This window comes from Salarias fasciatus, chromosome 6 (assembly GCF_902148845.1).
Source record: "Salarias fasciatus chromosome 6, fSalaFa1.1, whole genome shotgun sequence".
Lineage (NCBI taxonomy): Eukaryota > Metazoa > Chordata > Actinopteri > Blenniiformes > Blenniidae > Salarias > Salarias fasciatus.
Window position 1 is genome coordinate 8,572,478 of NC_043750.1, and position 13,665 is coordinate 8,586,142.

The 13,665-nt window shown below is 52.1% G+C and overlaps 2 protein-coding genes across 2 annotated transcripts; one reads left to right on the plus strand and one right to left on the minus strand.

Annotated features, from left to right (window-relative positions):
- Nucleotides 1-2,851: 2,851 nt before the first annotated feature.
- On the minus strand, nt 2,852-8,374 carry pus10 (pseudouridine synthase 10). Its single transcript, XM_030093489.1, has 18 exons — nt 8,060-8,374; nt 7,641-7,775; nt 7,072-7,347; nt 6,842-6,928; nt 6,706-6,740; nt 6,489-6,603; nt 6,339-6,400; nt 6,179-6,224; nt 6,011-6,075; nt 5,854-5,939; nt 5,651-5,776; nt 5,021-5,077; nt 4,852-4,928; nt 4,703-4,758; nt 4,488-4,605; nt 4,175-4,317; nt 4,003-4,102; nt 2,852-3,642 (listed from the first exon to the last, which is right to left on the minus strand). Exons 2-18 carry the CDS (start codon nt 7,764-7,766, stop codon nt 3,604-3,606), a joined length of 1,614 nt encoding a protein of 537 aa, XP_029949349.1. The 5' UTR covers nt 7,767-7,775; nt 8,060-8,374; the 3' UTR covers nt 2,852-3,603.
- A 13-nt stretch (nt 8,375-8,387) lies between these two features.
- cct4 (chaperonin containing TCP1, subunit 4 (delta)) lies at nt 8,388-13,140 on the plus strand. Its single transcript, XM_030093490.1, has 13 exons — nt 8,388-8,676; nt 9,347-9,399; nt 9,497-9,586; nt 9,712-9,820; nt 10,039-10,303; nt 10,376-10,508; nt 10,623-10,762; nt 10,840-10,936; nt 11,082-11,192; nt 11,285-11,415; nt 12,483-12,717; nt 12,785-12,898; nt 12,994-13,140. Exons 1-13 carry the CDS (start codon nt 8,559-8,561, stop codon nt 13,006-13,008), a joined length of 1,611 nt encoding a protein of 536 aa, XP_029949350.1. The 5' UTR covers nt 8,388-8,558; the 3' UTR covers nt 13,009-13,140.
- The last annotated feature ends 525 nt before the right edge of the window (nt 13,141-13,665 follow it).

Here is a 13,665-nt window from a genome sequence, read left to right on the forward strand (position 1 = left end):
GCGGGGGTCAGGGGTCAGGGGTCAGGGGCGCCGGGCCCGTCTCCTCTGTCTCCGCCGTCGCAGCTGTACTGGGAGACACGGCTCTAGCTATCTGTGTGTCTGTGTGTGTGTGTGTGTGTGTCCACCGTTTGCTGTCAGAACACACACATGCTGATCCTCTTCCTGTGTCAGACGGAAGTCGGCGCGTCACCCCGACCCAGATCACATTTCTGGTTTCCCATCATGCTCTGCGTGAATCTCGACCTCTGAACTGCTGCTACAACTCGTGCTCCTTTATTTATTTACTGACGTCGGGTCTGACGTTCAAAGTTGGAAAGTTTTCGAATTATGTGTGTGTGGAATAGAAGTCCAGCGTCAGCCTCCGATCCCAGAATCCACAGCTTCTTATCTGGCGTGAAAATTACAAACAAAACGGATAAAATCATCAGGACCAGAGCGGGTCAGTCATGAGGTCATCCAGGACCTCCTGTTTATATGTCCCCAAACACAGCCAGTCCAATACTTTACCGTGATCGGAATTTGACACCAGCCTCACTGGTGGATCCCAGAGGCCGCGTTCCGGTTCTGACTCCGCCCAGACAGAAACCAGATTTGCATCTGATCTGATTTGCGTTTGGAGAATCGGGCCAGCGGAAGAGTCTGGGACTCCCTGACGGGGCAGGGCGATGGTTCGATTCCCTGCAGCTCTGAAATCATCACATCTGACCGGGAGCTTCTCGTGGTTACATGTGATGAAACGGAAACATATCAAGCGGCGCGGGAAATGTGCAGGAACCCTGAGAGCATTTCAGTCTGAACCAAGAGCAGGAATGCACACACACACACACACACACACACACACACACACACACACACACACACTCTGCGTCCATCACAGGCTTCCAGCCTCCCCCGCTCATCCCCGTCAGTATTCCGAGGGGAGACGCCAGAGACGGACTGAGCCGTGAGACCCTGAGGAGCAAAACGTCTTCATGTAAATATGCAACGCCGTCCGGGTCTCCGCAGAGCCGTCTGACCCAGCGTCACGCTTGACCACGAGAACCGAGACCATTCGGAAACCCTCTGAAGAAAAGATGGCGTCGGACTGGACCCCCCCCCCATCCCCGACCCCTGACCCCTCTGAATCAACTCCATGGAGACAGACTCTGCTGTTGTTTCCGTTTCCCTTCACCCTGCTCTGAAAGGAAAAAAAAATACAAGCGGGACCACGGTTGACCTTTGGTTGACCTTTTGTTTCTTCAGCGCTGGTTTCATCAGGTCAATCGTATCCCATCATGCCTCACTCTTCCTGGTTCTTTTTTGTACCATAGTGTTTGTTTTATTTATGTTTGTCATTCTAGGCAGTGTTACCTTGTATGTCGTTAAAAAGGCACCTCTTGAAAGTCACTGAAGGATGATGATGATGATGAAGATGATGATGATGGATGCATTAACTGAATTTTCTTTTTATTCTTTTGTTTTTGTTTTGTTTTTTTCTCTTATTTTGGATCATTTTTGCTTGTTTGTTTTCTTACCAAAACATTAGGGCAAGAACCCAGTAGTGGACTTGCATTGCCGTGGTAGTATTTATTTTGAATTAAATTAAAAGAAATACATTTCAGGGTTTCTGCTGTGGCGCGTCTTCATTTCAGAAGCTTCGTCACCAAACCTTTGTTGAGGCACAGAGATGAAATGTTAACTCCTCAAAACTAGTTATTTCTTTAAATTGCTGTTAATCTCAACACCAGTTTTAATGACAGTTTCAGATATCAGAATTAAAGAACTGAACTGAACCTTTACCAGTGAACTTAATGTGACCTCTGAATTACTGAATGTCCCACGGTTCGGTGTCTGGATATGTCAACCTCTAACAAGAGAGAACGGAGAGCTGAAAGCTCTGAACGAGGAGGAGTTACGGTGTTGGAGGAGTGTCTAATCAATACTGAACTGTCCAACGAGTCCACCATTGACCCAGTCATCGGTCCACTTTGATATGACTGTAGCTGATGTGGAGGAGTTCAGCTTTATTTCAACGTGACAGAATATCCAGAAGCACCGACATCAAGAACCAAGACTCCAGAAGGCTGGGCTGGAAAGAGAAAGAGCACTGTTCTTGGAAACATGATGTCCGGCTGTTTTCCAAACTAACAGAGTCACACTCTCTGAGAAGCTTTCTCCTCTTCATGGCTCCATTCTCAGAGTCTACACAGGGTGTGCAGAATTATTAGGGAAGTTGTATTTTTGAGGATTAATTTTATTATCGAACAACAACTATGTTCTCAACACAAAAGACTCATAAATAAAGCTGAATATCTTTGGGAGTTGGAGCGGGGCTTGTTTAGTTTCAGTATTTCAGGAGGATATCTGTGTGCAGGTGACTGTTACTGTGCAGAATTATTAGGCAGCTTAAAAAAAAGTACCCATTTCACTTATTTTCACCAGGGAACCAAGATAACAACTCAAAATTTACAAATGTACATTTCTGGCATTCAAAAACAAATCAGTGACCAATATAGCCGCCTTTCTTTGCAAGAACGCTCAAAAGCTGCCGTCCAGAGACGATGGCAAAACTGGTGGCAAGTGGCATCCTGGCAGCTTCATGCTTGATTTTCCTCAGTTCATGGCCAGTTATTTATTTTGCGCCTTGTTTTTTCAACACGCTTCTTGCGACCCTGTTGACTATTTTGAATGAAAAGCTTGATTGTTCGATGGTCACGCCTCAAAAGCCTCTGCAAGACATCTATTTTTTTAACTTTTCGGAGTCTGTCAAATTAAAATCTCTCTTCTAACCCATTTTGCCAAAGGAAAGGAAGTTGCCTAATAATTGTGCAGAGCTGATATGGGGTGTTGATGTCGTTAGACCACACCCCTTCTCATTACAGAGATGCACTTCACCTGATGTGCTTCATTGGCTTTCAAGCCTGAACCACTTGGAGAAGGACAACATGCCTAAAGAGGTTGATGTGGTCAAAATGCTCATTTGCCTGATGATTCTGCACACCCTGCATGAGGTCCAGATGGATCGGGTCCAGCTGCTGGTCCAGGACCCTCTGTCCGTTTCTCTTGGACTCTGCTGTGCAGCCTGGCGCAGCAGGAAGGGAGAACTTCCTGTGGTTCTGCTGTCAAACAGCGACTTCTAGTGTTTACAGACGGAAAAATGAAACGCTCCAGTGAGTCACGTGACCAGCAGGTAATTCTGGTCAAATCGACTCCCTGCTGCGTCCGGATGAACCACGGCGGCATTTTGCACTGTCGGACCGTGAACCTTGAAAAAACTCACATTTACAGGACTGATGATGAGAAACGTGAAACATCAGCAGTTTTCTCTCCAGTCTTTACTTCAAGCTGTAACAAAGTGTGTGGAGCATCAAACAAACACAAACTCAACAGAAAGTCCTCCACTTCCCATCCGTCCCTCTGAGCCGAGCGGTTTCTCCGGGTTTCTATCAAACCGTTCCTCAAACTAGACAGGAAGCTGCTGAAGAGGCGTCCAGGACTCAGAGCCGGTTCCGGTCCCGGCCGCAGGGCGTGGTTCACTTCCTGCTCCAGCCGCAGCTCCGGGGCGAGGCCCAGGCGTCCTGCTGCTCTCTCACGTACCGGACGGGTGCCGGGGTCGCTCCGGGGTCACTCCGGGATCGCAGGAGGCCAGTCCACGTCCACCGACTGAGGGAGGAAAACTCATTTATAGCCCCACACATAAACCGGAGACAAGAACCAGCACTGCTGTTCCAGTTTAGGGTTCTGTTCTGGACCGGTGTCCAGATCCAAAGTGGGTTTCACTTTGGATCTGAGCCACACGCTGCACCACCTGACGCCAAGGGGGCCGGACCAGGAAGTAACCACGACATCATCTAAGAGCGAAGCTCCGTCTTTGTTTTACAGCAACGAAGTACTAAAGTGAATGAAGCCTCCTTCAACAGCAGCATGTCTCACAGCTGGGACAGATGTGGGCCTCGGGCCGTAGCTTGGACACCCCCCCGCTGCATTACTTCACATGAAGGCCCGCGGCCGGGCCGGCCTCACCTCCACGTCCAGCTCCAGGATGTCGGTGTCGCTGCTCAGCAGCTGGCACAGGTTGGGCGTGGTGCGGCCGAAGTCTCCGTGCACGAACTCCTTGATGTAGCTGAACCGCGGGGGGTCAAGGAGGCCAAGGAGGTCAAGGAGGGACTGCTTGGTTCTGGTTTCGACAGGATACGTGCCGGCCTGGGTCTTCAGGCCCAGGTAGAAGTGGTGCGGGTCCAGGAAGCGAGTGCTCATGCTGTGGATGACCCGCTGGCGGACGGCCAGCGCCCGGCGGTGCAGCACCCTCAGGGGGGTCTTCTGGTCCAGAGTCAGGTCCTGGACAGACACACGGCTCTGTTCTGACCCGGCTCAGCCACACCCCATCAAACACAGATGTATTGATCACTGGCAGACAGAGCTGTGCTCCTGCCTGGAACGCCGCCGCCCGCCACGGTCTGCCGGAGCAGCCGGTTCGGGGTCAGAGGTCGAGCGGCGGCTCAGCTCACCTTGATGTCGTCGATGAAGCGGATGTCCTCCCTCCTGATGGTCTTCTGGGTCCAGACCAGGGCCGTGTAGGACTTGGTCTTCTCCTCCTCGCCCTCCTTCATGCGGCTCATGGCCTCCCTGCAGGTCCACAGGGAGCTCAGCGCCTCCTCCTCACCTCCTCCACGCTGCTGTGTGTGTGTGTGTGTGTGGGTGTGTGTGTGTGACCTCCACCCACCTGCTGACCACCTGCAGGTCGCGCACTCTGATCTTATCAGATGATGCATTTATGGCCTGAGAGAAGAGAAACGCTTAAAGTCACACTAAACAGTCACAAGAGGGGTGTGTGTGTGTGTGTGTGTGTGTGGTTGTGTGTGTTGGCCTGACCTCCTGCAGCTGCTTCATCTGGACTCTGCTGAACGAGGATCTGTGAGGATTGAGCAGCTCCATGGCGAACGGGCGTCCTGACACACACAGACACAGACAGACAGACAGACAGATACACCATGAAGCTCGGCCGTGAGGCGGCGTCTCAGCCGTTCAGTAAAGATCTCACCGTTTCCCAGAGTGCGGACGTCGACGTCCTCCCGGCCGGACGAGGAGAAGTTGAAACCTGGAAGGAAACGAGCGTCTGGTTTGTTCCATCAGATTCAACTCAACGTTTAATCTGATTCCTCTGTTATCAAATATTGGAGATGAATCACTTTTCCCTCATATTTAAGCTCCTGCCATCTTGAATTTGCAGAGTCTGAACGCAGAGAGCATCGAGACAGGATTCAACAGAATAGAACAGAAAACCACTGAGGGGATGAAATCACTGACAAGTTCTAATTAATAAAAACAACACAAAATAAACTGTGTTTTAAAGGAGGGAACACATTAATACAACTTTGTATTCACACTGATTAGCTGTTAAAACGGAACAATAATAGTAATGTCTGATGGCTGAGATTTATTTTTTAAAACAAGGCCCAAATATAAACGGCCTTCGCGGTGTTGTTGTTCCTCAACCCGTCCAGCAGAGGGCAGTGGCCGCCGCCATGTGTCCACAGTGAAACAGGCTCAGACTGTTGATCATCAGTGTTTATGGTGACAGTATTATCTCTCTCAGTGACCGTCGGCCCGTCTGGAGCTCCGCCGGCTCGCAGATCCGTGAGTTTCCTGCGAGAACCCGCTTCGGGCTCACCGTCGGCTCTGAAGCCCGACAGGATGGGGGCGGCGATCAGCTCCTCCACCGACGACTCCATCCTCCTCTCGCCGTCGATCAGCCAGGGCGTCTGCGGCAGGCTGCGGCAGAACTTGTTGTACCTGCCTGGAGAGAGAGAGGGGGCGTCACCCTGCTGGGCGTCACCGGAGGGGCGAGCAACGCCGGGGGCGGGGCCAGCGCACCTGCTACGAACACCGACAGGTGGAGGCACTGGACGTCCTGGGGGCTGCAGCTGGCGCCGGGCCGCGCCGGGGGACTGGGGTAGTGCCTGGACACGAAACGCACCGCTCAGACAGAACGGCTCGGAAAACTCCAGGAACGCCACGGCGAGACACTCACCGCAGGAAGCGGGCGTCGGGAATCTTTTCCAGGGCTTTGACCACGGCCATCCGGGTGAACACCGACTGCAGCACACATTTCAGATCAAATCAAACAACACATGGCGCTCACTTGACACTGACTGAACGTTCTGAAGTCACTGGCTCTGATGAGGTTTGCGGCGCTCGCCTCTTTGTTCTTGGTGGGTTTGAAGCAGTCGGGACACGTGGACGCTCTGAAAAACAGGACAGAGCACGAATGGGACTGGAAACAGAAACCTGAACCGCAGACAGGAGTATTTTGGTGAGAAGTGTCCACAGGCCGGCGGTCTCTGAGCGCCTGAACTCACAGGAAGTGGCAGTCGGAGTCGGTGTCCGGGTGCGTGAACTCCACGCCCACTTCAAACGGACTCTGGGAATCAAACACAGCAGCCGGTTACAGTCCGCATCAGGGCGGAAACGCTGGCCGGCCCGGCTCCGTCGAAGCGGCGAACTTTGACCTTGGTCACCACGGCGACGCCCCCCAGCTCCTTGGCCACCAGGCCCTGCATGATCCACTTGAAGGCCTCCTTCACCTGGACCACGTCGTCCTTACTGAGCACCATGGCCTTCTCCCTGAGGGGACAGACAGGCCCGTGTGTGTGTGTGTGTGTGTGTGTGTGTGTGTGTGTGTGTGTGTGTGTGTGTGTGTGTGTGTGTGAAGTCAAAGCGTTTTACCTCACTTCTTTCTTCACGTGGAGCCAACAGGAGTGCTGCGGGATTTCAAAGAAACGTGCAGAACACACACGTAGAACGCGTACAAATGAGACACAGCTGAAGGTGAACGTGTGAACTTGTGTGAAGTGGTTCTGACCTCGCGGACGCACAGCTGAGCAGGCAGGGAGACGGACAGCACCATCGCGTCGAACTCGTAGTTCTCAGACTTCACTGCTTCGGCGATCTGAGGAAGAACGCGCCGGAGGACAGCTTCAGCATTCCACACGGTGAAAACCGGAGACGTTCAGAGGGACTTCCAGCGCACACACACACACACACACACACACACACACACACACACACACACACACACACACACACACTCGCCTTGGAGGCCTGGACGGTTCCACAGAGCTCCTGCAGGACTCCCAGACACACCACGCAGACGTGCGAGTCCCCGTCCTCCTGCCTGGTGGCGGCGGCCTGGACCTCAGGCTGACCTGGGTCCACGCCGGGCTCCAGTTTGGCTCTTTTACAGGGCGGATCATCACATGTCTCCGATCCGGCTGCAGTCGGCGCCTCCGTCTCTGCGCGGTTGGATTCCGAGGAGTCTTGGCCGCTACTTGTGTCGGAGATAAAAGCTCGCAGTTGCTTCAGTATTTCCTGAGGAGAGAAAGGAGTGATCAGCCGGGAGGGGAGGTGTGCGCCTGGATCCAAACACACCATCCGACTTCATCCAGCTCTGGACCACAGTGCTACCTGCTCTGATGTCAATTACTGTGAGACATAAACTTTCACATCTCAGTCACTCACTTCAGATTTTATTTTTAAGCCAGAGAAATGAAGGATTTTCAACTCTGATCTTTCCTCAAGCTGCACAGTTTGGGCAACCTGAGAGGATTCTGCTGACTGAAGCCCTGAAGACGCTTCTGACAGGACTGAGACGGGAGTCGTACCTCCTGCGGTTGGCGGTAGGGCGCGTGGACGCTCACGCAGCAGAACCTGAGGACGCAGCGAGCACAGCAGCCAGCCGACAGCAGCTTCTGGACGATGGGCTTGTCCTTCTCTTTGAGAGGCAGCATGACTGCAGACTGCTGGGAGGGAGGGAGGACACACACACACACAGAGTCAGAACAAGTGACAGCCTTCACTTTCAGGAAAGAGGTGATTGGTCACAGCACCAATCTGGAACAGAGAAGAGGTGTATCACTCCCGCTGTGAGGCGTATCTCTCCTGCTGTGAGGTGTATCACTCCCGTTTCAAGATGTTTCCCTCCCGTCCGCGGTCAAGCTAGCCGACATCCCGCTCTAAAGCCACGGAGAGCAGGTGAACAGAAACAGAGCGAGCGGCTGGAGAATCCCCGGATTGAGCCTACCTGGCAGAGGGGCGTCTGTCTGTCAACATGTGAGGAGGAGAGCAGAGTGTTCAGTCTGAGGAGAGCACGTTCATCCGGAGCGCACTGCCCGCAGCGACAGACACAGCTAATCAACGCAGCTCCGTGGAATGACAAAACACTGACATTATTTACACTAAAGGGATTATTTACGTGATTGTTTTAATCATTTATGGACAGTGTTGCTGAAACCGGTATCAATATTTTGTTTCAAGTCTTAAAAACCGCGGTAAACGACGGTCCTGGTCTTGTCGCTCGACTGCTCTGGCCTGCCGCGTCATCAACCTGCGCCTCGTGCAGTGACAGGCGGGTCCTTCTTCTTCCCGCAGCAGCCGGCGCTCTGGAAGCTTCTGTCAGGCTCCGGGCGACGCCTCTCTAATCCGAGTCCATCCGAGCCAGTACCGCCGTGTTTCAGCCTCCGGCATCCCCTCTCCCCCCGAGAACACTTCCTCCGACATCCTCCATCGATTATTAGGCGAAGATGCCCGAAGCGATGGCGGCACCGAAAATGTCTAGCGGAGGCAAAAACAAAGGAGGGGCGTATGTGGACCGCGACAAGCCGGCCCAGATCAGGTTCAGTAACATCTCCGCTGCCAAAGGTGAGAGAAATTACCGAGAAGGTGTCAAACACTGCTGCCGCGAGTCTAAAAATCACTGCTCATGGACGCTTCTGCGTCTTCGGCTGGGCTGGGCACCGTTATTCCTCCATGCAGCGGTCCAGATCAGGTCCCAAACCTCGTTGAATGAGTTCCGTTTTAACATTCCTTCCTGGTTTTAGGTGGTTTTAACATATTCACAGTCTAGCTGTTAAATAATATGCTTACCTATTTTCGGTCTGCATAATTGATGCATCCAACTTCTACAGTTGTAGATATTCATTAGTTGGTGTGCCTCATATGAGATTGCACAGAAAGTTCAGTTTATTCAATGCAGTTTCTGTAATAAATAGTAAAACTGCTGTTATGGATGGTAAATCCCTGCTAAAATGTGAGTTTATGAGTGAAAGCTAAATGTGAATGATGGTCATGACTCAACACAATCTCAGCATGAGCTAGCTTAAAGTGCTGCACACTGTGTGAGGCCAGGCTCACTCATTTATTTAGGGGAACTAATATTGACCTGCACTCTGGACTGAGTCTGAGGGTTTCCAGAAAGTGCTGTAAGATCAGGATGGTGACAGTCTTGGTTTGATGTCCACCTGCTTGATCAGGTATATTATGTCCGTTTGATTTGCACGTGTGACTGATCTTCTGCTCGTGTGTTTTACAGCCGTTGCAGATGCCATCAGAACGAGTCTGGGACCCAAAGGCATGGACAAGATGGTCAGCACACACAGAATCTGCTTTAGGACGGCTTTTCCTGTTCTGTTCTGTGAAAGACGTGCATCCAGACAGAAGCTGTGTTTTATTTTCGCTTCAGATCCAGGATGAGAAAGGTGACGTGACCATTACCAACGATGGAGCCACCATCCTCAAGCAGATGCAGGTTCTCCACCCTGCTGCCAAAATGGTACGATATTCAACAAATGCTTTTTGTTCTTTAATGGTCTTTGTGGCTTTATCTGGTTCTTGTGTTACTTGTGAATGAGTTTTTCCACTCCTGTGTCCTGATGCGAATTGAACGGTGTGCTTCAGCTGGTGGAGCTGTCCAAAGCTCAGGACATCGAGGCCGGAGACGGCACCACGTCCGTGGTGGTGATCGCCGGAGCCCTGCTGGACGCCTGCTCCAAACTGCTGCAGAAAGGTGACCGCACGGAAGACTGAACTCAGCACATCGTCAAATTTCTAGATTCTACCTCCTCTTTTAGTAAAGTTTTCCTGTTTTGTGATGAAAATGTTCATTTTCATAAAAATCTAATTCTTGAAAAATACTGCAATTTCAACTTGAAGTCAGTTTTAAGTTTCGTGCCAGTTTTTGTCCCTCGGGCCGTATGTTTGACAGCCCTGGTCTTCTGGGCTCAGGTATCCACCCCACCATCATCTCCGAGTCCTTCCAGAAGGCGGTGGACAAAGGCGTGGAGGTGCTGACGTCCATGAGCCGGCCGGTGCAGCTGAGCGACCGCGACACGCTGCTCAACAGCGCCACCACGTCGCTGTGCTCCAAGGTGGTGTCGCAGTACTCCAGCCTGCTGGCGCCCATGAGCGTGGACGCCGTCATGCGCGTGATCGACCCGGCCACGGCCACCGGCGTCGACCTGCAGGACATCAAGATCATCAAGAAGCTGGGGTGAGTCTCAGACGACGTCCGTCCCGGCAGAGGTTTTTCCCGCCGTAACGGGAGGCGTGTCGTCGCTTTCAGGGGAACCATCGACGACTGTGAGCTGGTGGACGGCCTGGTGCTCACCCAGAGGGTGGCCAACACCGGCACCACCCGGGTGGAGAAGGCCAAAATCGGGCTGATCCAGTTCTGCCTGTCCCCTCCCAAAACCGACGTGAGTGGAAGACCAAGATTCCGTCCTCTGAATCGCCTCTAGACAGTTTCCTCGCAGTGTTTGACAGATGAGCTGAATATTTAAAGTCGGGCCGGGTCCTTTGCCATCCCGCAGATGGACAACCAGATCGTGATCTCCGACTACGCCCAGATGGACCGTGTGCTGCGGGAGGAGCGCGCCTACATCCTCAACCTGGTGAAGCAGATCAAGAAGGCCGGCTGCAACGTGCTGCTCATCCAGAAGTCCATCCTCAGGTACGGCGGCTGGCGCCGGCGCCCGCCGACACACGGCGGAAAGAGCCGGACGCTAACGCCTCGCTGTCGCCCCGCAGGGACGCCCTGAGCGACCTCGCCCTGCACTTCCTCAACAAAATGAAGATCATGGTGGTGAAGGACATCGAGAGGGAGGACATCGAGTTCATCTGCAAGGTCACAGCAGATCCTACACACACACACACACTCTCTCCTCAGTGACGTCCTGGCTCTAACAGTTGATTTGTTGTATTTACTCAGTGGTTTAGCAGAAGAATTCGGTTTCAGAAACGGCAGAAGTGAAGTGCTTGATCTCTTTCAGACCATTGGAACCAAACCCATCGCCCACATCGACCACTTCACCCCCGAGATGCTGGGAACGGCGGAGCTGGCGGAGGAGGTCAACCTGGATGGATCCGGAAAACTGATCAAGGTGAGAAAGGCCCCGCCTCCCGGTGCAAAGGGGTGTGAGTCGTGAGCCGCGGTCTTTAATTTGTACGGCTGTGTGTGTGTGTGTGTGTGCAGATCACGGGATGCAGCAGCCCTGGGAAGACGGTGAGCATCGTGGTGCGAGGCTCCAACAAGCTGGTGATCGAGGAGGCGGAGCGCTCCATCCACGACGCGCTGTGTGTGATCCGCTGCCTGGTCAAGAAGAGGTCAGTACGATGGCGGCGACGGCCTCGGCACGACATCTCACTCCCTCTGACAAAGGCGCTCCGGCACCCGCCCGCCGTGCCGGAGCGTAACGAGCAGAGGAACAGCAGCTGAACGCTCCCCGACACTCAGTCCTGACCGCTGCAGCGGTCTGGCCGGAGAGCTTCACACACACACACACACACACACACACACACACACACCAGCTCTTCATCTCAGTACCACAGCTTCAAACATGTCTCTCCCTCTGCCTGAGGGGTGTGGCCTCGGAGTGGGCGTGGCCTCTGATTTCACACAGCTTTGTCTCAGAGGATGAAAAGTTCTGACTGAAACATCAGGAAGCAAACTTGATTCTTCTTTTTGTGGTATGAACAGGCCTTCAGGATGTGTTGTAACGCTGCCCCCGGTGGCCAAAGGTTTTTTTTTTATTGAACATATTTATGAACATAAACAATAATGACAAAAGCACAAAACCATATCATCCCCCCACACTGCCAGGAGTTCATCTGCTGGGCTGCAGCAAGACCTGCAGATCCCGTATCGGCCTCTACAGCAGCTTTCTGAAAGAAGACCCACGGCACAAAACCCCCCATGATCGTTCCAGATTGATGGCAACAACAACAAAACCATATATATCTGCAATGTAAATTTTTGATATCACCTCTGAAAAGTTAAAGTTGCAGCAAATAACTTGGTTTAAAGGAGGAGCCTCAAATTAAAGTTATATACCAAAAAAAACAAAACCTAAGCATTTAAATCATCATACAAAAAAGTAAACTAGAGGATCATTCTGATATTAGAAAACAGCTTATTTGCTCGGGCATTGTTGACCTTCTTTATGCTTTTGAGTACCAAAGAGAGATCATTTTTGGAAAACTTTCTTGGTAGAAAATATTTTCTATTCTCTGGGTTTAATGAAGAATTTCCTGTTCTATCATCTGTTTGAGAACGGCAGCTGAACTCCTTCTGGTGTTTGAGTTCGTCTTGTTTGGTCTGGCCTGTCGCTGCATGTCGCCTCACAGCGAGCGACGGCCGTTCTGACGCGGTCTCCTCTCTCTCCGTCTCTCAGGGCTCTGATCGCCGGCGGCGGCGCCCCGGAGATCGAGCTGGCCGTGCGCCTGGCCGAGTACTCGCGCACCCTGGGCGGCATGGAGGCCTACTGCGTGCGGGCGTACGGCGACGCCCTGGAGGTGATCCCCTCCACGCTGGCCGAGAACGCCGGCCTGAACCCCATCTCCACGGTGACGGAGCTCCGCAACAGACACGCCCAGGGAGACAAAGTCGCCGGCATCAACGTCCGCAAGGTGGGCGGGGCGCCGGCTCCACGCCGCCATGACGTTATGAACCCGTACTGACGGTCGTGTGTCACAGGGAGGGATCTCCAACATCCTGGAGGAGCTGGTGGTTCAGCCGCTGCTGGTGTCCATCAGCGCTCTGACGCTGGCCACGGAGACGGTCCGCAGCATCCTGAAGATCGACGACGTGGTGAGACGCCTCAGGCCGCACCTTCGCTTTTCTCTCCACAGCAGCGGGTTTCAGCGGAGTCGTGCATTGTTTTTTCTGCTGTGGTCTGGTTCCAGGTGAACGTCCGTTAGGCCCGTCCACTGAGTCCTGTCCGTGCTGCGAGAGTCGGAGAACCCTGTCGACGTCGGTCTGCTCAGATTCCCGCTCAACTTGTTACGTTGCATAATTTAAATAAAAGCGGCTCGTTTTTTGTTGACACTCCAGCTCCCTGTGTGCTGTTTCTTTTCTGTCAGGCTGTTTTGCAGATCATTTTAAATGTTTTACATCTCTGAACATCTCTGTTAGTGGTTACAGCCGTCAAAGCAGATTCATTTCTGCAGCACCGTTCAGAATTCAGTGCTTCACGAGGAAATACAGGAAATCCACTGAAACAACAAGAGCATGAAAAGGAGCGTTAAATGAAAACACTTTAGTCAATTGTTTTAAGGAAAGTCTGAGAAAACAAATTTTAACTTTATTTTGGAGGAGTGGTTGTACAACTGAGCTGTTTTTTTTTTCAGACTGAGCTTTTTTGTCAGTTCTGCTGCATAAAGGACAAATTTAAATTTTACCTTGTGTACTAAAGTAGACGTCCATCTGTCTTCTGTACCTCTTAATCCTATGCAGTTCAAAAAACTATTTTTATTAAGTTGGTCTACATGGCACTTTATTTTGAAAGAATATTCATCAAGGTCAAAAGGAAATTATTTCTGTGTTTTATTCCTAATCAAGATGCTCTGGTCAGAAAT